General features: G+C 43.5%; 1 protein-coding gene across 1 annotated transcript in view; it reads right to left on the reverse strand.

Moving 5' to 3' along the window:
- The window catches only part of ATAD2B (ATPase family, AAA domain containing 2B), a 133,834-nt gene that overhangs the window by 71,503 nt on the left and 34,333 nt on the right, over positions 1–27,998 (reverse strand). The window contains exons 13-18 of the mRNA XM_019520676.1: positions 26,729–26,817; positions 24,944–25,103; positions 18,238–18,328; positions 11,258–11,569; positions 9,753–9,885; positions 6,291–6,477 (exon numbers count right to left, since the gene is read on the reverse strand). Of these exons, the coding sequence (XP_019376221.1) occupies positions 6,291–6,477; positions 9,753–9,885; positions 11,258–11,569; positions 18,238–18,328; positions 24,944–25,103; positions 26,729–26,817 (972 nt within the window). The remainder of the gene's footprint in view (positions 1–6,290; positions 6,478–9,752; positions 9,886–11,257; positions 11,570–18,237; positions 18,329–24,943; positions 25,104–26,728; positions 26,818–27,998) is intronic.

Here is a 27,998-nt window from a genome sequence, read left to right on the forward strand (position 1 = left end):
CGGGGGGGGGGGGGGGGGGAGGAAAATTCACCGCGCAGTGGGGAGAAGCCAAGGCAGTCACCGCTCAGTGGGTAGGCCTGGCCAGCCTCCCACGGCCTATCTTGCCTCCGGCATTCGCGCACTCGTTCGTATCTCGTCACTATTTCGTATCTTTTCTTACCGTTCGTATCTTTTGTTCATCGTCATTTTCAGTCTCAGATTCAGATCCAAGTGTAACCACCTGCACAGCCACATCCACACCGGTGGTACGTAAGTAAGAAATCAAATAAAACGTTCTGGAACCGTTACGAGTCTACCTCTCCCTCGCGCAAACTAACATCAGGGGATAGAACTCACCGGGGCTATAGCCACAACCTGGCTCACACCCCGCGCACCTGTGACCCCCCCAGAGTAGCCAGTCTCAGCCGCAGCCAGCCTACCAGTGGCATGACGCAGATGGGCACATGCTGCACCCCAAGGGTCCCCTCAGGGTCTGTGGCCCTTACCCACCCATGGCTGCTCAGAGGCCTCCACCCAGACGGAGCCCATGGTCCTGGGCTCCATACGGACAGAGCCTCTGGCTCTCAGCTGCAGGGGCTGCCTATCGCTTTTTCAGGCTTTGGGATACGGGAGCATGGCCACCTCCCCTTGTGGGGTCTGCTGCCTACTGGGGTCTCTGGCACGCCAGCTTGAGGAGCTCCAGGCCACAGTCCAGAGACTGCGTGCCATCAGGGACTGTGAGCAGGAGATTGACTCCTACTGCCAGGCCCTTCTCCCCCGGGAGGTGGAGGGTAGACCATGGTCTCCCTCCAGGACAAGGGAGGACTCAGGGACCTTCCTTACGGTCTAGCTCATAGGTTGGACCAAGGTGGTTAAGAGCCCCAAGGCCCGCCACACCAAGGCCCCTGCCCCATTGGAGCTTTGCAACAGGTATGAACCTCTTGCAGCCCCAGCAGAGCCTGCTGAGTTGCCAGCTCCCGCAGGCAACACAGACTCTACTGTAGTTACCGCCCCTTCTCTCCCCAAGACAAAACGCAAAGTGTTTATCATGGGAGACTCCATCCTGAGGGGGACTGAGGGGGTAATCTGCCACCCCGACCCCTTAGCCCGAGAAGTTTGCTACTTCCTGGGAGCCAGAATCCAAGACATTGAGGAGAAGATCCCTAAGCTCCTCCAGCCCACAGACCACCACCCTATACTCCTCATCCATGTGGGCACCAATGACACAGCTCAGAGCACTCCCAGCTGGGTCATAAGGTGCTACAGGGATTTGGGAGTGGGGCTAAAGGGCCTGGGGGCGCAGGTGGTGTTGTTTTCTTCAATCCTCCCAGTCTCGGGCTATGGGCTGAGAAGGGAGAGAAGGATCCACGTAGTCAACCAAAGACTGTGGCGCTGGTGTCATCGGGAAGGCTTTGGCTTCCATGACCACAGCCCACTCTTTGGCGAGAGAGGCAGCAAGCTGCTGGGAAGAGATGGCCTCCACCTCTCCCCCCTGGAGAGGAGGCTCTTCTCAGCCAGACTGGCTGACCTGCTCCACCAGGCTTTAAGCTAAGCCCACTGGGGGATGGGGGGACTACTGCTACTGCTGGCCTGCTGAGCAACCCTTGCAAAGCCAGCAGGCCAAGGCACTTAAGGGAACCCACCCCTGCCCCAGCCCTGGAACGAAATGTAAGCAAGGCAAAGGCCCCCCAAGGGGACACTTGCGTGCCTACACACAAATGCCAGGAACTTGGGGAACGAACAGGAGAAACTTGTCCTCCTGCTAAACACTAATAACTATGATGTCACAGGGATAACAGAGATCTGGTGGGACTCCACCCATGACTGGGCCACAGGTATAGAAGGCTATACCCTGTACAGGAGGGATCGAGTGGACAAAAGCGGCAGGAGTGTAGCTCTCTGTGTCAAGGAAAGTTGTGTGTCCCTGCAAGCCAACGTTGGCACCCATGGTGGAAGACTTGAAATCCTCTGGGGTAAAATCCATGGGGAACACGGCACAGCGGATACTATGGTGGGTGTCTACTATAGACCCCAGGGTCAAGACCCTGATCAGGAGTTTGCCAGGGAATTGGTTGAGGCCACGTGCTCCATGTGTATGGTTGTCATGGAAGACTAACTACCTAGACATCTTGTGGGAGGAGCGCTCGGACAAATCCGAGCGGTCACAAAGCTCTCTCTCGTGCATGGATAACTTCTACTGAAGCAGGAAGTCTACAGGCTGACAAGAGGTAAAGCACTGCTTGACTTGGTACTGGCAACTGGGGATGACTTAAAATCGGTGACCTATCGATCAAACAGAAGCTGGGGGACTGACCATGAGCTGATCACCGTCACCATCCACCGTAAAACTGGCAAGTTAGTCAGTAATACAGAAGTCCTCGACTTCAGGAAGGCTGACTTTGACAAGCTAAGGAGACTTGTCAGTGAGGCCCCAAAGGGCCACAACCCAAAAGGGGAGGGGAGTTCAGGACAAGTGGTTACTCCTTAAGGGAGCAAACCTGGATGCACAAGCAAAGTCCATCCCGTCTCAGAGGAAAAGCAGCAAAAGGGCACAGCAGCCCCTTGGCTCTCCAGAGAACTGGCGGACCTCCTGCATCCTAAAAGGAAGACCTACAAAGGATGGAAGACTGGAACCACCACCAAGGAGCAATACTCTGCTCAGGTCTGGACCTGCAGGGAGCAAAACTAGGAAAGCCAAGGCTCCAATGAAACTCCAGCTAGCTACAGATATCAAGGGCAATAAAACATCTTTTTTTTAGATATGTGGGGAGCCGGAGGAAAAGCAAAGGTAACACTGGACCCCTGCTAAACCAGATGGGACAACTGACATCCGATGCCCGGGAAAAAGCAGACTTGCTTAATGGGTACTTTGCATCAGGTTTTTAATCAGTCCCATGGGACGCCCCTGCCTACTGTGGGTCAGGGAGGCCTGGATGAGGGAGATTCTTGACCCTCCATCAAAGCAGACCTCATGAAGGAAAACCTTGACAGGCTGGATACCTTCAAGTCAGCTGGCCCTGACGTTTACACCCAAGGGTACTCAAGGAGCTGGCGAGCATCATAGCTCAGCCCCTGGCACAGATCTTCGAGAACTCCTGGCACTCTGGTGAAGTGCCCAAAGACTGGAAGAAGGCCAATGTTGTGCAGATCTTCAAGAAAGGGAAGAAAGTAGATCTGGCAAACTACAGGCCCAGCAGCCTGACCTCTATCCTGGGGAAGGTCTTGGAAAAGATTATCAAAGAGGCCATCCTTAACAGACTAGCTGACAGCAACATCGTGAAGGATACCCAGCACAGGTTTGTTGCGGGTAGGTCTTGCTTGACCAATCTCATTTCCTTTTATGACCAGGTGACCTATCACCTGGACAAGGGAGAAAAAATTGGTGTTGTATATCTTGACTTTAAAAAAGCCTTTGATCTGGTATCCCATGATCACCTCTCGTCAAAACTGGCTAACTGCAGCCTTGACCTCACCACGATCCGCTGGCTGGCAAGTTGGCTCCGCGGTAGGACCCAGAGGGTGGTGGTTGATGGAAGTCAATCATCGCGGTGCGCTGTGACCAGTGGGGTCCCTCAAGGCTCTCTCCTTGGGCCTATACTCTTTAACATCTTCATCAATGATGTAGACACTGGTGTCAGCAGTGGGCTGGCCAAGTTCGCCAATGACACCAAACTCTGGGGTAAAGCATCCACACCTGAGGACAAGACGGTGATCCAGGCAGATCTTAATAAGCTCATGAAATGGGCAGATGAGAACCCGATGGTGTTTAACACCGAAAAATGCAAGGTTCTCCACTTTGGGAGGAAAAACCTGCAGCATCCTCATGGGCTCAGCAGTGCTACGCTGGCTACCACTACGAACAAAAGGGACTTGGGGGTCATGATTGACCACAAGATGAACATGAGCCTTCAATGCAATGCTGCGGCTAGTAAAGCAAGCAAAACACTGGCTTGCATCCATAGATGCTTCTCAAGCAAATCCCAGGACGTCATTCTCCTGCTGTACTCGGCCTTGGTGAGGCTGCAGCTACAGTACCGCATCCAGTTTTGGGCTCCACAATTCAAAAAGGTTGTGGAGAAGCTTGAGAGGGTGCAGAGAGCCACGTGCATCATCATAAGGTCAAAGACCTTATGATGAGAGGCTGAGAGCCATGGGACTCTTCAGCCTGGAAAAGCGCAGGCTCAGGGGTGATCTGTTGGCCACCTATAAGTTTATCGCGGTGCTCATCAGGATCTGGGGGAACGTCTGTTCACCAGAGCACCCCAAGGGATGACAAGATCAAATGGTCACAAACTCTGCTGAGACCGATTCAGGCTGGACATAAGGAAGAACTTCCCTACTGTCTGAGCCCCCAAGGTGCGGAACAGACTGCCACCGGCGGTGGTTCAAGCACCCACTTTGAATGCCTTCAAGACACTTCTGGATGTTTAACTTGCTGGGATCCTAAGATCCCTGCTGACTTCCTGCCCCTGGGACAGGGGGCTGGACTCGATGATCCTTTGGGATCCCTTCCAGCCAGAATGTCTATGAATCTATGAATTTATTAGACCAATTAAATAGTTGGGAAAAAATTTCTAGCAAGCTATTTTTTCTTACCAAAGTATCTTAATAATTTTTCCAAAACAAATTTCCAACTATTTAGTTGGTCTAATAAAAGGTATCAGATTTACCCAAAGAACCTTGTCTGCCTATGTCCTTAGACCAGGCTTGTCCAACATACAGCCCGTGGGCCACCATGCAGCCTGCCAAACCATTTTCTGAGGCCCGAGGTCCCTCGCTCGGAACAGGTGGGTGGGGGAAGGGAGGGGAGCTGCTCTCCCCCACAGGGCTGGGCTTATCACGTGATCCGGGTCCCATTGCTGCTTCCTCAAGGGTTGCACAGTGTGGGTCTACCCCAGCTGTGCCTGACGGGATAAGCTGGGGACAGCGCCTGCTTTTCCTTCTCTCTGGCTCGGCCCCTTGCCCCCAGTGTCCCGCCGGGCTTGGCAGCCACAGGGCAGGAAAGGGGTGCAGCGCCTGGAGCAGGCAGTCAGCAGGGCAGCCCCGGGGGGGCCTCAGCAGGTGGGGTCCTGGCATGACCTCTGCAGACAAGGCGGTCGGACCCCATGCTCCGGGCTCGCAGAGCTGAGGCCGCCAGGGCTGCGTGCGCAGGCAGCCGGGCACCACAGCGAGTGGGGCCATGCGGCCAGGTGGGGGGCTGTGGTGCAGCAGCTGCCTCACTCCAGCCTGCCCTCAGGCAGCACCGACTCATGGGAATGCGCTGCTTGGGGGATGGGGACGTGGAGCTATTTACTTCTCCCCTTCAGTCTCTGGGGCAGTAGCTGGCTGGATGCAAAATGGGTCTCTCCTGCCCCTGCCCACCACAAACCACCAAGAACCTTGAAATAACAGGCAGGTGCAACAGGGCTGCACAGGCAGGGTCTCTCTGGCTCAGGACAGAGGGTGTTTGAATGTGGCTCACCGGCCCACTGGGTTATAAAAAGTTCATGACCTGGCCCCACATTCAAAAAGGTTGGACACCCCTGCCTTAGACCAACACAGCTACAACCTACCTGTTTTACTGATGTTTGTTATACTGGCATTTCACTGTATTTTGTTTTCACTATTAAAACAGGTATTACATGCTTTAAAATTATTAGGAAATCTGCACAGTAACATTTTTTTCAGTTTTCCTTTTTAATCATACATTGATCTTTAATTAAATACACAAATTCCTATTTCAACCCTCCCACGTTAATAACAAAGTTAAGGGTGAAAAAAAATCTTGAAACTAAATAGTCGCAGTTCATCCAGTTTTTCCCTGTTAAATCATGTTTCCCAGGACTCTAAACATTTTTTGGCTCCCCGTTGGCCTCTTTCTACTTTATCCATATCTTTCTTTAAGTGAAGTGCACAAACCTGAAGACAGGTACTAGACGAGACCTCATCAGTGCCAAACCAGCAAGAATTACTTTCTTTAAACTTGCAAGTGATATGTTCCTGATATGCTACTAGCTTTTTTCTGCAGCAAGGGTATACTATTAGCTCATATTCATCTTATAATCCACTAGAACCCCAGGTCAAATTTCATTTGATTAATTTTCGACCATTTCCCTAACATATCGACGTCATTCAGAAGCTGAATCCTACTCTCCAGAATGTCCGCGTCAGCACCCAACTTGGTACCCCTCTGATCTAGATTTCAATGATACATATAAAATGAACATTTTTTTTCCAAAAAAAATAATCACAATAGTACATAGGACTTCATTGAAAATATATTTGAAAGAACCAGCAGCTTGAATGAATGTCAGGAATATATGTAGACTTACCTGTGCACACGATTCTTCAGGTGTTTTGGCACTGACTGAATAAAGTGCTGGCAGATCTAGCCTGTGTACACAGAATTTTTCAAGAGTGTGCAATAGTGCTGGGGCCAGGTGCGAAGTCTGACCCGAACCTCTCTCTCCAGATAGCAGTAATCTTGGCCTGTAGGAGGTTGGCTGGTGGTAAGCTGACCTATAGTAAAAGCAGCATTTTTAGAATATAATCATATGTTCATATGTGTGTATCCAACTCAAAAGCAGAACCAAGCCATACTAAGTAAACTTAAGGTTTTAACTCCTAGATTTTATAATGACTTTACTTTATTTAACGTGATAATAGGAATTCCCTCCTGGAGAACCCAAAATAATTCTTCTTTGTTAACATTATTCTAGTACCTATTAACATTTTATCTATTACAAAAAATTGCAACTGTTTAACTGATTAAACATTTATTCATCTGACAAGAGCAAAATCCCTGTGAATTATATTAAAATGATGTAAAATAGATTATAAGAAATTTGTCTTAACTCAATTTTGCTGGTTGCTCTGCACACCTCCCCCCCCTGCTTTTTCTGCCATACCTGCATCAGGGTATTGGCTACAGACAAGGCTGGGGACTTTACCTTGGGTATGTCAATTCTCCTGCTAAGAGCAAAGTGGGATGTTCCAGGCTAGAAGAACTTGCTTGTCCCTCCACTCAGGGTCAGACTGATCACTGTGTTTGGGGTCAGGAAAGAACTTTACCCCATGGCCAGATTGGTATAGACTATGGGGGGTTTTAACTTCGTCTCAAGCATATACCAACAACATTTTAAAGCAGCAGGACACTGGCTGCCGTGGTTCCTCTGCTTTACCTGTGGCAGGTTAGGGTGTTAAGTCTGCATTGTGTTAGGGTTAATGGTAGTTTTGTTTTTGTATAGAGTTTAGATTATGGTTGTATGGGATGGTTCGGGTAGAGATTATTCTGCCTCAGGCAGGAGGGTTTGGACTAGATGACCTCTGCAGGTCCCTTCTAGCCCTACTTCTCTATGACTCTAATCAAAGAAACTAAATGAATGTCAGATTTAACTCGATATACATTTCTGCATCACTAAGTAGTGGAAACCTAACTAAACTAAAGCACAGTTCTTGTTGTGCGTGTGTAAACAGAACTACTCAACTTTGGTTTTTAGTAGACCACAGGGTTACAAGGCTCACAAGTCAATTTGTTCATCCCTTAAATACAGGCCACACATCAACAGTATAAAGTTAGCCCTGGGGAGGGGGAGAGGGACAGGTTTTTTTTGGTTTTTGGTTTTGTTTTTGTTTGTCTGGTTGGTTTTTTGGGGTTTTTTAACAAACTTTCCTCCTACTGAAAATTTCTACCACCTAAAACCCTGTAAAACCCCGATTCAGCAAAACCCTTAAAAAAGCATTTAGCTCCGATAAACATTTGCTTAAATTCTAAGCTCGTTGGTGAATTAACACACAAAACAGAGTCTATTATTGATACCAAAAATATATATCACACATTTTTATTCCATACTCTATCAATAAACTTTCAGCTGGAGTCAGTTTTAAAAAAGGTAAAGCTGCAACCAGGATCAAACTAAATGATTCTGCACTTTTGTTGGGCAGCAGAAAACTACCAAGTCTATTTTTATATCAGAATAATATCTTTTTCCATTAACCTTGCTTTACTTGGGGAAACTAAGGTTTGCAATTTATATATTTCTTCATTAAAGTATTTATGCTTGCTATTCGCACTCCACTCACCCTGGAAAGTGAAACAAGGCTGGTCAATTTTACCTGCTTAAGCTCTGATCAATCAATTTCTATATGAAATCGATTAGGCACAATCCTATCTTTGGTTGTACAACTGTATTGAGAACAATTATAAATCTATCCAGAAAAATGTTTAAGATGATATAAAAATGTTTTTTCGTACATAGATATAAAAGCACACATGGGGTTTTGTCTTTATTTTGTTTTGTTTCAATTGAAAACCTGAATTTGAGGCCAACAATGGCCACTCTGGAAAAATGTACCATTCTGGAAAGTGCATCATTTTCACCTTAAGCTAATCCATTCATTTTTAAATTCATGATACTGCAAAGGCTTTTAAGGTATCATCCTTAGTAATAAAAATATTACTCTTTCCCACAAGATGGCTCTACTAAACAGTGCCCTTTACTGACTCTCAGTCTCTTTACTGAAACAGGCTTCAACAATATCTAGACAAAAATGCTAAATAATTCTTAGTGAAATACAAATGTCCAGGGTTTTTGGTTGCTGTAGCTACCTAAATATTAACTCAAGTTTTATATACAAATAGTAACCTTCCAATTCTCTGCAGATTCCCACCCCCCAAAAAAAAGTTAATACACAAAATCAAGAAAAAAAAATACAGGAGTTTTTAAAGGAAAACAAGGAATTTAGACTGAAACAAAATTCATAAAAGCAATTTTAAAATTTAGTAACTCCTGACAGGTCACAGGGAACCCTGCCCTCATAATCAGGAAAGGAGCAGCCCCAGCTTTCCGTCTGGCACTCAGAAGTACCCACTGGATGATCTCAGGGATCAGGCATAGGGTGGCTGTCTTCTGAACAGAGGCTGCCTCCTGCCTGATCCCAACAATCAGCCGATTGCCAGAATTGGTATGGGGCAACCATGGCAGCCAACAGTCACATGACTGGGGTCTAGGGAATTATAGAGAATAAAATTTCTCAGATCCCAATCGCATGACTGCCTTAACATCTGCCAGCATCCTTAATGCTCCCTACCACCTTCAACTAGCGTGGGCATAGGAGGCTAGAATCACACTTGTTATGTTTGCAAATAAGTCCTTCTGTGCTTTCTCCTATGCTGCACTTGTGCTCTGAAAGAGTTCTCCAGAGAATTCTTAGAAGTCACATCCATTGCTCTCCCTCAAATCCTTCCCCAAAACTTTTCTCTCTCATGACACCTACAAAAACCTTGACAAAAGTTAGGCTGCTGATATACTCATTATCGTGCTGACTAACATTTGTCCAACTGTTTTCTTGTGCTCCTCCATCAGTTGGTATTCATCTGCTGTCTCATCTTAAGACTGTAAATTCTCTGGGACACACACTGTCTTAATCCTATACTTGTCAAAGTAATAGGGTTGTGACCCCAGACTACAACCCCTCAGCCACGCAACAATACAGCATTTGTCTTTTCTTCTTAAGTTTCAGGAAAAAAAAACAAAAAACAAAAAAAAACACCTTACTCTGAAATTCTACTCTCAAATTTACACAGGCAACTCCTAATGAAGGTAGGAGGAGCTGCATGAATAATCAATGCGCTGAATTGGCTACTCTATTGTAAATCTTGAGTTCACCTATAGCAAGTACTCTACAAAAAACTCACTTTAGTTTTGACTGGCTGAGCAGACTTTTTGGTTGCAGGGGTTGGAAGGGGGGTGTTATGTACAACCACAAAGTTAATGTTAAATGTTTATACTCACGTTGTAAAATGAAGGTAGGGTTTATGTGTAGCAGCTGATGACTGTTTCTTTGGTGATCCTGAGTGACAGTTTGTCTCAAAAATTGATGAAGCACTCTCATCTTCACTATCATCTAATATTAGGCTTGGTGTATCTATTCAAAATGAAAGGTTTATTAATCAGAGTTCTATCACTTCTTGGTACACTTCCAGAGAACAGGAACAAGATGCTAAGTTTCTTAGCACAAAATGTAACACTACCATAGAAGTGAAAAGAGTAGCCATATCTGTCTGAATAATCAGAAGACATCTCAGAAATTACTATTTTCTATTTCAGTAACTAGTACTCCTCCTTATATCATGTTTAAGAGTTTAGTCAAAAATACAAATTCTTTTATCCTCAAGCAAAGTATATTTTTATTGTTTGAAAATGACAACTTTTCACTGTCACTACAATAACTTGTTTTGCTGATCATAAAAGTCCTCCTCTAGATATTTTTTTGGATGAAGCTATTGAATATAAGTCTGCGCTGGCAATAATGTTCTGTCTTACGTCCCACAAATGTCAAAAGTATACTCATTTAAAAGATCCCCTCTGTGACCTGGACAATTTCCGCATGTCTATACTATCTACATACTGCAGAGAATGTATGCAACACCTCATAAAAGAAAAAATAATGCAGCATTATTAGCACAGTGTTGAGCGTTCCTTGTCCTGCATCAAAGTGAATATCATTCTCCTTTTGGGCATAGTGTGAACCAAGTGTGAAGTGCAGGGCAAGGCAGGGCGTGCCTTCTTGCAACCTTCCTGGTGCAGTAATGAGGAAGAACGGACATGCCCTGTAGGCTCAGGAATGTAAAACCACTTTCTATCACGAATGAATCCAGCAAAAAATATTAAACTACTTAAAGAACATATATAGCTAGGGACAAAAATTATACATAAACCAGTATAAGTGATCCGAAACCAGTTCAAATCTATAATACAACAGAAGTTTGGTGCACATAAACCACTTTCAAAATGGCTGAAATCGGTTTAAGATAAGCCTGAATGGATGTAGTATTAGACTTAAACTGATTTAATCTAAATCAGTTATTGAACTCTGCCCGAGCCCCTCAAGATTCAAGTTAATTCACAGTTCCCCAGCATCCCAGGATGCTGTGCACCTGCCCTACAAATCCCGCCCCTCCCTTCGCAGGGTGGGTGGACTAGACTCAGCCCAAGCTGTCTGCTCCAACTGAGCAGGAAGGTGTGCTCTAGTGCCCCCCAGCTTCTGGCCTGGGCTACTGCAAGCATTTGTCTGCATTCCCAGAATCAAAAGTAAATGTCTGTTGACTTGCTTTCTATTCAGCTTAGACTAACCTGTGAAGATTGAGCAGATTCAACCTTGGGCTTTTTAACTGTCTGTAATTAGCCAAAGACTGCAATCAAATCTTTTTAGATTTCTTCAAAAACAACTTAGCTTTTTAATTTTTTTCTAACCCGAAACAGGATAAAGGAAAAACAGGAAGATAAAAATTAAGTACCTTCACTTTTATCCGCCTGACTGAACTCAGCATGGGGAAACACTTTGTGTAAAACCAACAGAAGATTACTGAAGGTTCGTTCCAGCAGCGGCCTTATGACAGGAGATAATGCATGTCCTGAAGAGGTCACAGCACGTTGGGAAGCAGGCACAATATTCTGCATTGCATGATAAAAATCTTGTGCGCTGAGAACTATTGAAGAAACATCAAGCTGCAGTTTCTGACTGCTTGCGTAAATCTGGGGATAGCGCCGTCGCAGGGCAATCAAGGCAGCCTCAGTGCAAAGTGCTTTTATGTCAGCTCCACAGTACCCTAGTGCACAAAAAATAAACATATGTTCCATGAATAAGCATTTTGCATATGTTACAAACATGCCTACAGCTAAAAGAACAGCCATTAGCACTTCTTTATCACAGACTCATCCATTCTGTGTTCAGTGAACAGGTACAGTTGTAGGGTAAATCAACCCTGGAGCTGATGGCATCTTATGAACCACATGTTAAATACCTATAAGAAAAAGAAATTATGCCCTTATCTGGACTTCTCTTAGAGCAGGGGCGGGCAACTATTTTGGGCAAAGGGCCGCTTACTGAGCTTTGGCAAGCCATCGAGGGCTGCACAACAGGCAGATAAATATTAAAGAACAAATATAGGGAAGTGGTGCTGGCTCCTACCTTGGGGGTCTTTAAGAGGGGGCTGGAAAGTTACCTAGCTGGGGTCACATGAGCCCAGTATTCTCTCCTGCCCAGGGCAGGGGGTCGGACTTGAAGATCTACTTAGGTCCCTTCCAACCCTACATCTATGAATCTATGAAATATTAATTTTCTAAACTTTTTAGGGGCCCAATGGGCCAGACAGAATGGCCTGGCAGGCTGCACCTGGCCCACGGGCCGCATTTTGCCCACCTGTTTTAGAGACTGGTTGGGGGGGGTGGAAATCACTGGGGATGTGCATATAGAAGACAAGGCAAATACAAAACAGTATCCATTGATGCTTCTTTACATCAAAACACCACAATATATAATGCAACCATGTGATGTTAAAATGAAAAGAAACTGATTTCATATCAGTACTGTTTGGTTAAAACTTAAAATTTATCTAGTTTTACCTGTCATTTCAACTGTATAAAACAGGCTTTACTAATCAAATCAAATCCTCTCTATAGTCAAAAACTTCTTTCGGAAGTTTTTATAATATTACAGATGTCCCTTCTAGTTTCAGGAACAGTCTTCATGGCCACAGAATGTCTAAGTATTTCAGCTTGAGCACGTAGTTAGAAAAGCATTTATTTCTTAACTGAAAAATTCCCTCACCTAATTCACTTTTTCCACCTCGCAAGTGAAGCTTATTTTACTATCAAACACAATCTCTCTGTCTTTTTAGTTTTATAATTCTAGTGGCATAGAAAAGCAGAAAAAAATTACAATACTGAACTTTTTTTTTATTCATTCCAACCTCAAAATATTTACAACAATCTACTTAAAGCTCTTTAATCATCATTACTGACGGCCACTATATTCTCGCCACTTTTACACACCTATTTTTTTCTTTTTTGTATACTTATTGACAGTTTTGTTTTTTTTCAGTATTAGAACCACTGAGAACAACTGGATTTCAGATACTAGTTTGTTTCCCTTGCAGTAACAGAGATGTAGTTTAGGGCATTTTGTCCCACCCTTATTGAACCTATTATAGCATACAATTTCCAGCTTTCAAACAAATTATATGATTATTCTTTTATGGAAAAATCTTTTCAGATTATTTTAAGCCAATAAACAGAAGCATAAAGTTCTACAGCAGAGAGAAATATTTTATAAAATCCTATAGTTTTGAAGATATATGTTTATAGAATCTATTCATTAAATTAAAAAAAAAATCTAAGTACCCTTCTGTTATATGTACTGACTGACCATTTTTCCCCTAAATGCTTCAAACTGTTAATGTTTTTCCTTCCGTTTCAGAATGATATTTAACAAGCCCAAGAAAGTTAGCAATAAAACTGCTTATCCCTGCTTCCCATCTTTCTCCTGTTTTTGTGCACACACCTGCCTGATTTCCATTTTGGAGCAGCTGCTGCTACCAGTCAATACCCTTTACCAAGGCTTGTACATTCAGCAAAAAATAAAGGTGGCAATATACTAAGTGTTGATGAATGTATAAAACAAACCAAGGAGGAGTAAGGAGAGATTTTTTCCCTCCTCATCTCTTAGTTATATTAATTATAGGGTTTACTTGGAACAAAAATAGGGACAAGATTTTCAAATAAAAAACCCTATGGAATTACAGAACTTTTCACTAGCGATCTGAACATGATTGTGTGTGCGCAATTATAATCAAATCATCATCATATTAGACTCTATAGACTTCTGAATAAATATTTTAAGACACAATTTTAATAATTTCCTGTTGGGAAAAATGGCTGCTAAAATTATTAGTTACAAACTGCATAAATAATCACAACTTTTTTCAAGTTTCAAGTTCTAGTAAAAACTACCTAAAGTGAAATCAAATACATTTGATACAAGTAGTTTTATTATCCAATTCTGTTGCAGAATAAGCGTCGTGTAATTGTTGGTTAATTATAGGTGGCTTGGGGTTACACATCATTGTCCTGCAATCAAAACTACGCAGGGAGTCCCCATTACTTGGGCAGTTACATTTGCAGGAACAGGGCCTACAACTGTAGTGGAAAATTTAGAAGTGGTATTGCATTCTCAATTCTGCCACTTCTTTTATGCTTCATGTTCAACTTTACAGCTAGGTACAGAAATTACACATAAACCAGTAGAAGTGATCAGAAACTGGTTCAAATCTGTAAACACAACAGAAGTTTAAGATAAACCTGGATGGATGTAATATCACACTTAACTGATGTAGGTTAAATTGGTTTACTGAACTTCTGTCCCATATCTCCTCCAGATTCAAGTTAACTCACTTAACTTGCAGCTCCCCAGCATCCCATGAGGCTTTGCACTCCCCCACAGCTCCCTTACCCCCTTGCAGGGTGGGTGGGCAGGCTAGACTTGGCCTCAGCTGTCTGCTCCAGCTAAGCACCCCTCAGCTTCTGGCCTGTTTCACTGCAGGCATGTGGCTGCAGGTCCAGAATCAGATATAAATGTCTGTTCATTTGCTTATCGGTTCAAACTATGCAGATTAAAACTACCCCGTGAAGACTGAATCTATTCAGCCCCAGGCTTTTTGACTGTCTGTATTTAGCCTATGTGTTCAAATTAGTCTATTCAACTATGAAGCAGCACTGTGGCTTAGGAGACGCTAAAACAAAGCTGTTCAGTCTAAGGATGCATTATAGTCACAAATGCCCCTTCCAAGTTAAAATCTAGTGTGAGCAATCTTTGTCGCATAAGATTCACCAGCTCAAGAGCTATATCCTCTCCTATTAATAAATGCTACCACCTTTTAACAGTCTTTTTAATCACAGCTTGTATGTCTCCATAGAATTACAAAATTAGGAAATAATATCCTGTGGCCTATTTTCAAAATTAAATTCTCAGGTGATCAGATATACAATTAGTCTCCAATTCTATTACCCCATTTCTCAGGAGCAATTACATTTGAAGAGTAATAATTGGTCGTTTTTGAGCGATTCTCTTGTGTATATTGTACATTCATTTGAGTGACAAGACAACTGCAAGAATCCTATCTTGCAGAACATTAAAAAGATTACTGTTAAGACGCAAAGGCGCACACTGCCTAGAAGATGAGGTAATATGGAGTAAGGAGTTCTCAATGCCAAATATGAAGTGCTGGTTTTTACTCTAGCACTAGAGGCACTGCAACTAAATTCCAATACACTTGCTTCTGCTTTTTAAAAGGCTTGAAAAGATTGTTTAGTTTGGTGGGCATAATCACAGGCTTTGGTGGGCTCGGCTTTCACTAGGAAAAAAGTAAATTTTCACTTCACATAGTCCATCTAGTTATCTTTCCCACCATGAGATTGTGCACACGAGTGAAATTTTGGGGGTTTTCTTTTGGGGGGGGGGGGGGGGGGGTTGTTTCGTTTGTTTACATGTTTCTTTAAAAAAAAAAAAATCTTTCAGTAAGAAGCAATCAGCAACCAGGCTAGAGAACATCCAGACTTACAGAAATCTGTAAGTCATCATTTTTTATTTCTCATCCAAGTTCTCTTCCCAATGCCCACCCTAAAAAAACAAACACAGTCATGACTACTTTTAAATAAATATTAAGACGACTTATCAAGGATTTGGTCTAAATCTGATCATCATATTCCGCAGGAAGATATAATCAGCTTGCGGGTGGATGTTTTTTTCTCACATATGTGGGAAAAATCCTGAATAGTAATGCTAAAACATGCCTCTTTGTCATACATTAGGATGAGAGAGAACAAACCAACCTGTAATAAGGCAACCTTTTTCCTTTTAAGGTAGTCAGCTATGATAGGGAGCAAAAACACTATATTTTATAAGTATTTTGAATCCAGTGAGATGTTTGTGTTTCTTTAAAAATTACTGCACCCGTATTTAAACACTTTGAACTAAACTGTGAAGCAATTTACCTGAAAGATGGTGAATAAAGGAGTTCAAAACTTTTCTGTTGCTATGATTGGGGGGGGGGTGTTAAATCTAGAGTTAACAAGACAATGGATATTAAGTTGATCTAGACAGACTACATTCACAGCAAAAAAGTACACACAAGAGATTGGCACAGGTTGCAAACTTCAGGATGGCTGGAAGCCTCTCTTTAAGACACTTAATTGCAGGAAAACCATAAAAAATGTAGTTGTGCTCAGGTTTTCCAATGTCCCACCACATGGATTTGTGGAATTCTAAAATCCCCCCCAAGTCTCCAATTATCTGGTCCTTTGTACCATTTCTGTGTTCTCTCTCAGCTGCTTCACTCTAATAATCTTGCACGCACCCACTGTTAAATACTGCAGTTCTCAAAGTGCTCAGTGCGTTTCAAGATTATCACCACCATAAATATCCACACACGCAAGTTCCAAAAGGCATAAAAACCTAAGCTGTTTCTTAAGGACTGACATTTGTCACACTATCTATTGCCCAATAAGTCCTGATTTTATTTACTTTTTTTAAATAATTTGACAAATTCCTTTTTAAAAAGGTGTGGATGGCACACATGAACAAGCTATCCACTCATGACTGATTCTCCATAGAAGTTAGTTACTTTTGTAGCATGTCAGTAGTTTTCTTCATTAGCATCCATACATGTGTACGTGCTGCCAAGTTCATGAAACCAGAGAGACATAAAATCAGGCTGTATCAAAAGCCTGCTGAATCAACAGTGTTTGGGGTTTTTTTAAAACGTGTCCATGCCAGAGGGCAAAATAAGCTAAAATCAATGGGATAAGAGGCCAGGAAACAGGATAGCATGACCCCAAAGAACCTGGAAAGTTTGAACAAAATGCTAGATGTTCTAAACATCACGAACAAAAATGATGAAGTCATCTTAAGGCAAATGAGGCTAGCAAGCCATACTATAACTGAGTAGAGACTTCTTATAGTAAATCAAAAGGTTCTGATTTTGGAAATGCTGAAATACATTAAGACTCCAAGATACAGAATAGAGATAATTTCAAGTACACAATAACTGGATGGTGTTTGAGCCAGTGGAGATATTTCTCAACACGAAAAAAATTGTTAACAGATTTTTCCCAAAACCATCTGGTTTTACTTCAGCACAAGGAATGCCTTCTAATAAGACCTACCAGAGGCTGCCCTTGTGACCTGAACATCTTAAAAATATATAAATGTATTGTCAAGTTGGAGAGAAATCATGTGACATTTCAAATGCCTGAAACTGGGTTTCATCCCAACTATCCCCCTTTCCCAGTAAGTGGTACAAGTCCTTGTCAGAAGTCAAGCAGAATTTACGTGAAATAGATTTGGCACATGCTTTCTTATACCCGGCAAAGTTTAAATTGGAGTTTGCTGGATAGTTATACTTTCTCCTCACCAGAAGATGTTGAGGTCTTTGTGGATCAAAAGCGGAGAGATGCTGCTTCGAAGATGGATGTTCCTGTGGATGAAGAGGATAATTCGGATGTACAGTAGCTGACTGAATGGACTGATGTTCAATTTAAAGTTCTTATTTCTTTGATGAAGAATTCCAATGAACAGTTATGCGAGATTATCCTTTTTCTGAGAACTTCAATGCTTGCCCAAGAAGATGGTTGACAGAGGATGTATCTTTGTACGACAAATTGTTGTGGAGAGGTTATGGCGAGTGTTTTAGGGTTTTTTTCCTCTGTTAAATTCACTAAATAAAATGTTCGTTTTTATTTCTGATATGCTTTAAAAGCAACAAGTTTTATCTTGAACAACCATCCTCCATTCAGTACAGCAGGTCTCTGAGTGCTCCAAGGATATATTTAGGATATTCATGGTGGCCAAGTCTGGAGGGAAGAAGTTTTTTGCCCTCTGCCTGCCATCTGGGTTTGTTAGGCACTAGCAAAACTGGGGGATATCTTAGCTCTAGGGTAGTTAGTTAGTTCATGAATCTTCAGTTTGAGGAGAGCATGCCAGTTTCCGTAAAAGAAAAATAAAAAAAAAAATATTCAGAATTTTTGTTTTTCTCCTTGGGTAGACAGGAAAACAGTATCCCCAATCTCATCTCCAGTGCAATAATTTGACTGGAACATTTACCTATAAATCCTGTTTCTATATAGCTTTGCATATATTTTTTGGTATATATCCTACACAAGGACACTGGAGAGTACAGAAGGGAAACATGTATCAAACTACTTTCTTCAAACTATATTATTACAGGTTTTGTATTACACTCTCTCCGATACAAGTTAGCCTTTTTTTTTTTTCTTTCTTATTAGAAATAGGAAATAGTTCATTCAAATTTAAAAATTAACCAATCCAGTGCATATTCAAAAATCCAGAAGTAAGTGTTCAACATACTTCCAAAGCTAAGGAAAAAATGGTTTTATAGGAAGAAAAGGCACAAAATGAAAGAATTAATTTTGTATCACTTACCAACACATTTTTCAGCTAGTTCTCCTAAAAAAGGATCTGACAATTTAGGGTTCCAGTCCCTGGTATGAATTTGTAAAATGTGCTTTCTTGCCTGATAAAGAAATAAACAATTCAGAATTAGTAACAGAACCCAAAGACAAACTATTTTAAATCATTACTTATTTAGATGAGCATCTAATTATTTTTCAAAACTGGCTGTCATTAGAATATATACAAGAGTTCAAAAATCAAATGCTCATGAGGAAAAGAAGAATGTTGCTTTAAGTTTATAAAATGTGTCATGTGTGTCACAGTTTTATAGTATAATAGAGAAGACAAATTAAAAAAACAAAAATCAACTCTACTACACTAGTATATATAAATTTATCACTATATTTCTTGTTCTAAGAGGAAATATCACCAGTTGATGTAGCCTAAATTTTTAACGGAAACACTTACGAGTAACAGTTCCCATTATCAAATGGCTTGGTATTTAATACATTACTAAGTTATTTATTATTTGCAGATTGGTTTACTACAATGCAAACTGAATCTTTCTAACAGAATCAAACTTTAACAGTCTACACATTAAATTCAATCTTAAATATAAAATTAATCCAACAGGAAAGCTGGGAATATAAAAACTCAAAACAAAGAAAGGAATCACAGGACAAATACTGTATTCTCACATACAACACACACCTTTTTTCCAAAACTAAGCTGCTGGAAATTGGTGTGTGCATAATATGAGAGAATACAGCAATGATTTACCTGCTAACCAAGGCAGGGGGTGGTGGTGAGTAGGCATTAGCCCTGGGTACCCCCTGGGAAATCCGTGCTGCAGGGCTGCTACACGGAGTCTGTCTCCTGAAGGAGCTGTAGCTAGCTGTTCACATCAGCCTATGCCAAAAGCAGACAGCCTGTCCCTAGCCAGGCTTTTGCTCACTCACAGCAGCCCATGTCAAAGAGCAGGCGGCCTGACCCTGATTTGGCTGCAATGGCCAACATCAGAACGCAGACAGTCTGTCCCTGGCCTGGCTGCTGCTCATTCACAGCAGCCTGTGTCCAAGAGCAGGGAACCCTGGTTAAAGCAGAAAACACTTTGTGTCCCTACCCCTCCAGTAGTCATATAATATATTCCCTTCTCCCCAAAACTTTTAAATTTTTTAACAGGGGGAGTTTTTTTTTTTTTAACATTGGTCATTTTTTAAAGCTCCTAGTACAGAAGTAAGAACTAGGAATACCAATTCTATACTTGTTTTAATTCAGCTTTTTCAAAACTTTCACATATTTGGTGTTAGGAGAAAGCTCAAGCCCTTTAATCTCCCTGCATCTCAACCTCCAACCTATAAAAATACAGTAATAGTCATCTACCTAGCTCACCTGAGGTCCATGCAAAGCCAACATTTGTGTCTGTATTTTATAGTATTTGTTGTAAGGTTTTATGTTTTTTATGATTTGTTATATTAAATTACTTGATATTTTCAAGGGAAAAAAATTCTTCTTCATTCAGTCTTCCCAAAACAAGGCATGTATTATTTGGGAGTGTGTTGCATGCAAGGAAATACAGTAAAACAATTCCTGTTGTATATGTACTTTTTATTACTGGGCAGATTTCAAAAATGTATAGCTGTTTGTTTGCATCACTTTACCCCCAAAAGCCTTAAGTGAAGCTGAGGCCACACTGTATAAACCTATACAAAAAATGCAGAATATCATTTAAATGTGGTTAAGTTACAACCACAGTGGGAACCACATGCCTGAGTTTCTCATTTGTGTGCGTAAACTCTCCACCAGAATGTTGTGACACTGTCAATTTTTTATTAAAACAAAGGAAGTATTTTGTGCTAAAGTTAAATAAGACAAATACAGTGTATATTTCACTGCGCATTGTAATTGTGACAAGGGGGTGACTACAAGCTCTGCCCTCGGGCTGCTCACATCATTGACCTGCCTCCTGCAGCCAGTCTGCCCTGTCTCACCTGCCACACCTTTGATGTTGCCATAACGATTGCTCAATACGGGAGGCTGCCCTAACTGTGGCCCTAGTGTAGTGGGCCAAATACGTGGCTCCGAACCATCACTATACTGTGTCCCATGCCTTGCAGATGGCTTCTAATACAGCTGACCATTCTCCTGGGACCCCTTTCTGGGCTGATCTCTGACTCTTTCACTCATTCCTCATATAGGGCCTAACTCACTCTGCCCTCTGTACTGGGCTTCATTCATTCCACCTCTGCTCTGGGCCGCACTCGTACCGCCCTATTCCATGCAGTCCTTCAGGCTATTCTCATGCCCTACTCTACATGGTCTTTTGGGCTTCCCTGCTTGCACTCTTCAGTCCTGAGCCGGGACAGACCTTCAGGCACCTCTGGCGCTACTCTACCCTAGTTATCAGGCTTACTGCCCAGCACAGGGCTGAGTTTGGACCCAGGCCACTTTGGTCTCAGGTGCCTTGCGCTACTCCACCCCTCACTGAGCTCCTGGGCTTTACACCCCTTGGGCCTAAGGCCCCACTCAGTGGGCCTTGGCCACTGTCTCAAGCCCCACTCAGTGGACCTGGGCCCTGTGCACACCCCTAGCCCTTCCCCTCCGCTCAGTACCCACAAGGCAGTGAGGGATGAGGCTGTCTGGCACCCCATCCTTGCCTTCTCTGGAGAGGCTCAGGTGTTGCATTTCCTGGGAAGTGCCCCGCCACAGGCAGCCCCACCACACCATCTACCCCCAGCAGGGTGCAGTTCCAGATTTTACCCAGGACCAGGAGGAACCTCCTCCATCCCCATAGTTCCTACCCCAATCTCCAGGTGTTCTGGGAGCTGCTCTCCTCAGGCTGAGCGATGTTGCCCACTCAGCCCTCATCCAATCAGGTGCCCCCCCCATGGTCATGTGACAGTCTAATTGGGCCTGATCACACCTGCCAGCTGCTCTCCAGCCTGCTGAAACCTCTTAACATGGCAGGCACAACTTACGCTCTGCCTCAATAACATTCAAAGTAACACAAAAGGTAAAATGTGTCTGCAAAACCTAGACCCTACAAACAGCATTACTGAAATAATATTCTTTGTCTTTCAGCAACAGGTGTTTAAATTGCTCACTTAAATCACCAGTGCTTACTTCTTCATTATTCTCCAGTCCTAAGGACAGAAGTTACACATAAACCACTTTAAGTGATCAGAAACTGATTTAAAGCTGTAACAACAGAAATTCAGTGAACAAAAACCAGTTTCAAGATGGCCAAAACTGGTTTAAGATAAACCTGTTTGAACATAGTATCAGACTTAATTGATTTAGGTCAAACCAGTTTATGGAACTTCTGTCCCAGACCACTTCCTGGTTTAAGCTAAATCAGAGTTCCCCAGCATCCCAGTATGCTTTGCAGCCCTGTGCTGAGCTGTGCTGTCTACTTGGAGGGGGTTTATTCCCCCTTCCTCCCTTCTCTCCCCAGGGGACCACAGCCAGAGTCTGCCTGGCTGGGGCACAGCAGCCCCTGTCAGGGTCCAAGCCGCACTTACTGCTCCAACAACAGGGGTGGGGGTGTGGCCAGACACCAGCCATCATGGTACTGCCACGTGCCTGCCTTGCCCAGGGCTGGAGCTGAGCTAGGCTGGCCAGTGGGCACTGCTGAGGGCAGGAGCAAAGGGTCCAGCCTCGGCTGGGCTGGGCCAGGTTGCAGGTGCAGGGCTCTTCCCACCTGCCTGCAGCTCGGGCTGGGGCTGCGGGTATGTTCCTGGCTGTCTGTGCCCAGGCCAGGCTGGGCCGTGCTGGGTTGTCATGGAGCCACAGCTAACTGGGAAGGGCCTTACCCTCAATGGCCAGACCCAGCCCTGGCCAGCCCCTCCATGCCCATCCTCAGCAGCACCTGCAGCCACCCCAGCTGAGCCCTGGACAAGACAGGAGGATAGCAGGGTTGGCTTGGGCCAGGCCACAGGGGCAGGGCCCTTACCAGGTGGCTGCAGCTCCATGGCAGCCTGGCATGGTGCACATGGGCAGTGGCTGGCCAGGCAGTGGTGTGGAGGTGATGCTACTGCAGCTGCAGGCAGATGCCTTGGCAGCATGACTGGCTGCACAGGACAAGTCTTTTGTGCCTGCAGCTGCCCGGGCCCGCTCAGAGGCACCGGCAGGCCCAGAAACTGCCTACCGCAAGGGTTCATATGCCAACAGCCACCGCTGCACCCCCTGCACAGTGCCTGCTTGTCTGTCTGTAGCTGCCACATAAGCCCCCACCTCAGGTGGCTGCCAGGCTCTAGGCCCACCAGCACCTCCAAGCCGGCCTGGGCAGCCACATGCACAAAGGACTCATCATCCCACATGGCCAGTCCAGCTGCCAAGGCACCCGCCCACAGCTGCATCACCTCCACACCACTGCCTGGCCAGCCACCACCCATGCACACCAGGCTAGACTGTTACAGACCCACCACGAGCTAGGAAGGGCCCTGTCCCCACGGCCCAACTGGGCTGACCCCTCCATGCCTTCCCTCAGCAGCACCTCAGCAGCTGTGGGGCTGGCCAAGCTCAGCCCCACAGCTCCAGTCCCAGCCCTGGACAAGGAGGGCAGATGGTAGGGCCATGACAGCTGGCTCTGGCCATGCCCCCCGCTGTGTGAGTGGCCAGCAGGGCAGAAAGCTGGGCAGACCCCGGCTGAAATCCCCATGCCTGTGCCCAAGAGGGAAGACAGGGGAATTTAATCCCCCTCCCTGTCCCCACTTTGCCTGAGGCACTGCCCTGGGCTGGTATCTGGCCATGCCCCGCCACTTGGGGACAAACCTGCCAAGGGCTGCTTCCCACTTCCCCTTCTAGGCACACCCTGGCTAGGGTCCCTGCAGGCCAGGGTAGGGGTTTAAATCCCTCCCTAATCATACTCAGCAGAGTGCCAGAGCCTGACCATGTCCCCCACCGCCCCCCAGGTCAGCTTCCCTCCAGCTGTTGCCAAACGGAAAGGAGGACTCACTCTAGTGCCCTCCAGCTTCTAGCCTGAGCCGCTGTAGGCATATGGCTGCATTTCCAGAATCACAAGTGATTGTCTATTTACTTGCAAATCGGTTCAATATACGCCTGTATAGCCTGTAAAGACTGAATCACTTCAGGATTGGGCTTTTAGAATGTCTGTACTTAGTTCAGACGTCTTGAGTCACTAGCTCCAGCTACCTTTTGACACCCCCCCCTCAGAGCAGAATTCTCAATTGGCTTCAGTGAAGAATATAGCCAGTCCATAGAAAGATCAGGACAGCCCCCATTTTACAGCTTCTAAAAGTATACTGGATGGTTTTGTAAAAGTGAGAAATGGAGGCCTCAACCGAACCTTTTCCTGGGCCAGTTCCACTCTCCAGTGTGACTATTGTGAAATGATGTTATAACCTGGACCAAGCTGGGGCACTGTAACAGAGTAGGTGCTACCAACCCAAAACTTCTACAGACCTAAAAGAAAACAAAAAAAGGGGGGAGAAGGGGACTAGCAGTTTTTGAAGACTCCATCTACTCAGTAATCATTTAATTATTAATGCTACTTTGAAGCACTCTTAGATGTGCTTAGTGAAAAATTAAACAGTGGTTAAAGACAATTTTAAAAATTCCTTTCTAATACAGATTAGCAAACTCCAGAAAAATCATTTGCCCCCAACCATTCTGACTTTTGTTTTAAGCTTCATATTTCTGTTAAAATGAGTGAAATAACTAGGGGTACACCGATAACAATTTTTTGAGCTGACAGCAATGGCTGATTATTAACAAGCCATATCAGCTGATACCTATTCGACTGTCGACACACAGCCTAGCAACCTGAAGAGCAGCTTGCAGCTGGTAAGTTTACTGGGGGGCAAAGGGCAGGGGGATTGAAGAGGTGCGGAGACGCAGATCAAGGCTGTTATGGTGAGGGAGGAGGGGGGCTGGGGCTGCCATTACCCAGCCAGAGTGGGGCAGGGCATGCGAAGGAGCCACAAGTGGCTGGTCCAGGGGGTACAGAGAGGAGAGGGTCAGCTTCCCCCACATCTGTGCCCAGGCTGTTGGTGGGCTGCCACTGCCCACTCAAACATGGCATTTATTGGTGACATTAAAAATCAGCCATATCAGCCAAAAAAGCCAACTGCCAATAACGTTAATTTTCCTTTTATCAGTGTTGATACAATATGGACTGATGCACTGGTGCGCCTCCAGAAATAACCACTACAAATAGCAAAGGATTTTAAAGAAAGAATGTCCTATACTGTACAACATCAATACTTCTTAAGCTAAATGTTTTGTTCTCTGATGAATTTTCTTACAGGCAGTCTCAACTGAACTTGAGAGAGACTTTTTTCCTACAGCTCGCTTAGGACACAGTCTTTTGCAAACCTGAGATAACAGGACTGAAGATTCTAGTGATTTGTTGCTGGTAAATTGTTTTGGAGAAGTTTCAGTAATATTAGTTAACTGTGTTCTATCAGTAGATAATGAAATGCATATGTCTTTCAGAAAGCCACTAGGTGACCTTTTTTATTTGAATACCTAGTATTTTTAACCTTTACATGGGCTGTGTAGTTATTTTTTTTTTTATTTTTTTTTTTTAAAGACAGTGTCCTAGAGATGTCTAAAATAATCTGGTTTCCAAATTTTAAATAAATACAAATTGTTACATTTAATGAAAATAAATCAAATACTATTTTGTCAAAAGATCCATTTCTGAATATGAGTCTTGCAGATGCATACTTACTTAGATCTAAAAATTTTCTTATACACCCTTTGTAATTTTTACCTTTTGATCAGGCAGGTTGAAAAGAAATTCCCTGTCAAAGCGACCAGGTCTCCTGAGTGCAGGGTCTATAGAATCAAGTCTGTTTGTAGCACCAATTACAACTATTTCTCCTCTATTATCCAGTCCATCCATGAGGGCAAGTAAGGTAGACACTATAGAACTAGAAGAAAGTTTGCAAACAATCCATTGGGAACATTTTAAAACATTCTTTTTTTCTTACTGTTACTCTAAAAGTTACATAATGAACACTTCATATTGTTACTGACATCTTTAATTCTCAGAGCCTTTACCCATATAATCTAAGCAAACTTGCAAGTTGCATGACCCCAAAAGAACTGGCAGATTCAAGGATCTTTATAATTTTGGAGAAACTGAGTTTGGGAAGCTACTGACTGAAGATCCCTACAGGCCTCTTCCACTGGCCAGTATATAAATTGTGTGTGCACTTTTGGGGGAAGGCAATACTTGCTTGGGAGGGGAGGAAGAAGCTGCAGTGACACAAAAAAAGCCTCAGACTCAAACAGCTAGCAGAAATAACCAGTGCATCAGGGAAAGAGAACATAACTGGGGACAAGAACAGTGGAATATTTCTTTCAAAAATGAGCTGCTGCAGAAAAATGAGGATACAAATAGCACGCTAACACAAAAAATACGAATTTCAGGAGCAATCTAGCCACAAATACAGAAAAGTAGAAATGAAAGTATTAAATTAACAAGACATAGTGAACTGCTTAACCATACCAACAAATTACAACTGATTTTTCTGTTTTGCTGGCTAACAAGACTTGTTTACTCAACATTTTTACTGAAATATCCTCTTTCAAGAATATTTCAGACGAAGGCACAGACTACATGCTGTACATTTAGAGCTGCAGCACTCAACTGGTATTACCAAGAGATGAACAATAATGTTTAAGGTTCTCCCTATCCTAGGTGTTTTAGCTGAAATAGCCTGGGGCCTATTCAGGGACCGTGGAAGGTTTTCATTTCAACACACCATGGAATCTAATTTCCAATCTCAATAACTGCACAACCCGCCACACCACATGGGTACAGAAGGAGGTGCAATTGGGGAGTTCAGGGATCAGATCCCAGTTATGCCATACATGCTAATGCAGGAAGAGGCTGATTATGATCCCAGGCTCTCCCTGCACCTACAACTTGAAGGTCAGGCAAAAACAGGTCCAACGCCTGAGCCAACAATCAGCTGATTGTTAACTCAAGCCAGAGATCGCACCAGGGTTTCGAACTGGCCTCAACAGGGTCCCAGCCAGGGTTGACAATCAGCCAACAGTCAGCCTGGTGGGGAATACACTAGGGCCAGTTCCAGACCCCAGATACAAACCCCAGCCTGATCAGGCAACCAGCTGATTGTCAGCTAGGCCACACATTCAATTTAAGGCTCCATACAAACCAGCAATTAACTCATGTGTCGTGGCATAAATGTTACATGTAAAAGGGGCTTAAGTTAGGACACGCTGCCTGGGCCACTGCCTAGAGACCAAAGCAATGTTCAGAGTTTCCTCTGTTGCAGCCACATGTACCCACATTCCCAAGGCCTTGAGAAGGCAGCATTCTGTATTTTACCTGCTAGGGGAATCCTTGTTTAGTCATAAAAAGGACTTAAGGCCCTTTTACATGACTCTGGCCTCTTTGGTATAAAGGAGGGAGGCAGACCAGGAAATGAGGATCTTGCACCCAATCTTAATTTAAATACATCTAATGTGCTACTTTAAGTTTACCAAGATAAAAGCTTACCCCTCTGAAATGCATTTAAAACGTTACCTGTGAATCTGGTCTTGTCTACTAGACCGAACTGGGGCCAACCCATCTATTTCATCAAAGAAGATTATAGAGGGCCTCATCAAGTATGCCTAGTATGGAGAAGAAAAAAAGTAGTAGCTGTTTATTCATAGTTCTTCTGCAGTAGCTAAGAGCATTTTTACTCCATGCACTACTAATCCTTTCACATTCTGAACACAATAGCTTGTTCTAGGATGCCTTTGTTAAACCCAGTCCTGAGAATAAATCTGAAAGTTTAACAGCTACCAGGAAAAGTTGTGGAATCTCCACCCCGATAGTTTTCAAGAGCAGGTTAGATGGACACTTGGCTGGGATGGTTTAGTCAGGAATGATCCGACCTTGGGCAGAGGGGCTGAACTAGATGACCTCATTAAGTCCCTTCCAGCCCTTTTTCCCTCTGATCCTATAAACTAAGGTGCTGTTTTAATGATCTAACAACCATCCTACATTTGCCTTTGCTTAAAGAAGTCTGCTTAAGGAAACAGTGCCTCAGTTGTTCTGGCATTTGAGCAAGTGATGCTAGGAAGGCATTAATATACAACATGAGGCCCATGTCAATGTTTCACCAATCCCAACTAACCATATTTTAAAACTTTGTTTTCTTTTTTTTTTTTATTGAACATAAAAAAAAAACTTGAAGTTCTCAAAGAAAAATAACAGAGCAAAAATATTAGAGGAACGAATAAAAAGAGGAAACTGAAAAGTAAAATTTACTTCCGAGAGATGGGGAAATGATCTCCAGACTCACTGTTCTTTCATAACCTGTAATATATACAGTTCTCAGACATACATAAAAGCTACTTCTATTAATATCACAAACCATTTTCTTATGTTATGCTCGGAGTTCATTTCCAATACCTCAGGTATTTGCAGTTGAATTACCTATATTAACTCATCTGATGCTAGATTACTTCTCAATTATTACATAAGTGTAAACTCTTTTGTTATTTGGGGACTTACTGTTGCGTTTATTTTGTTCTAAAGTAACATTATCCTCTTTCTATAATAGTTTCCATTTGGGAAAAAGTATTGACAACATGACTGAGTGATAGCAGAGCTCTACCTTTAAAAAAAGGTATACCAGCTTTACTTACTACTGCAAAGCAAGGGGAAAACAAACATTAAAGGCTCTTTTAGGATTCATAAAGATAGCCTCCAATATTTGGTTTCTCTGTAAATTATTTCTTGCATAAAATAAAAACAGAAAATCTCAGCATTTGCCTAAATATGAAAGCAGAGTTGTGCCGATGTT

Source organism: Gavialis gangeticus, unplaced genomic scaffold, assembly GCF_001723915.1.
Source record: "Gavialis gangeticus isolate Ggan-Ray unplaced genomic scaffold, GavGan_comp1, whole genome shotgun sequence".
NCBI lineage: Eukaryota > Metazoa > Chordata > Crocodylia > Gavialidae > Gavialis > Gavialis gangeticus.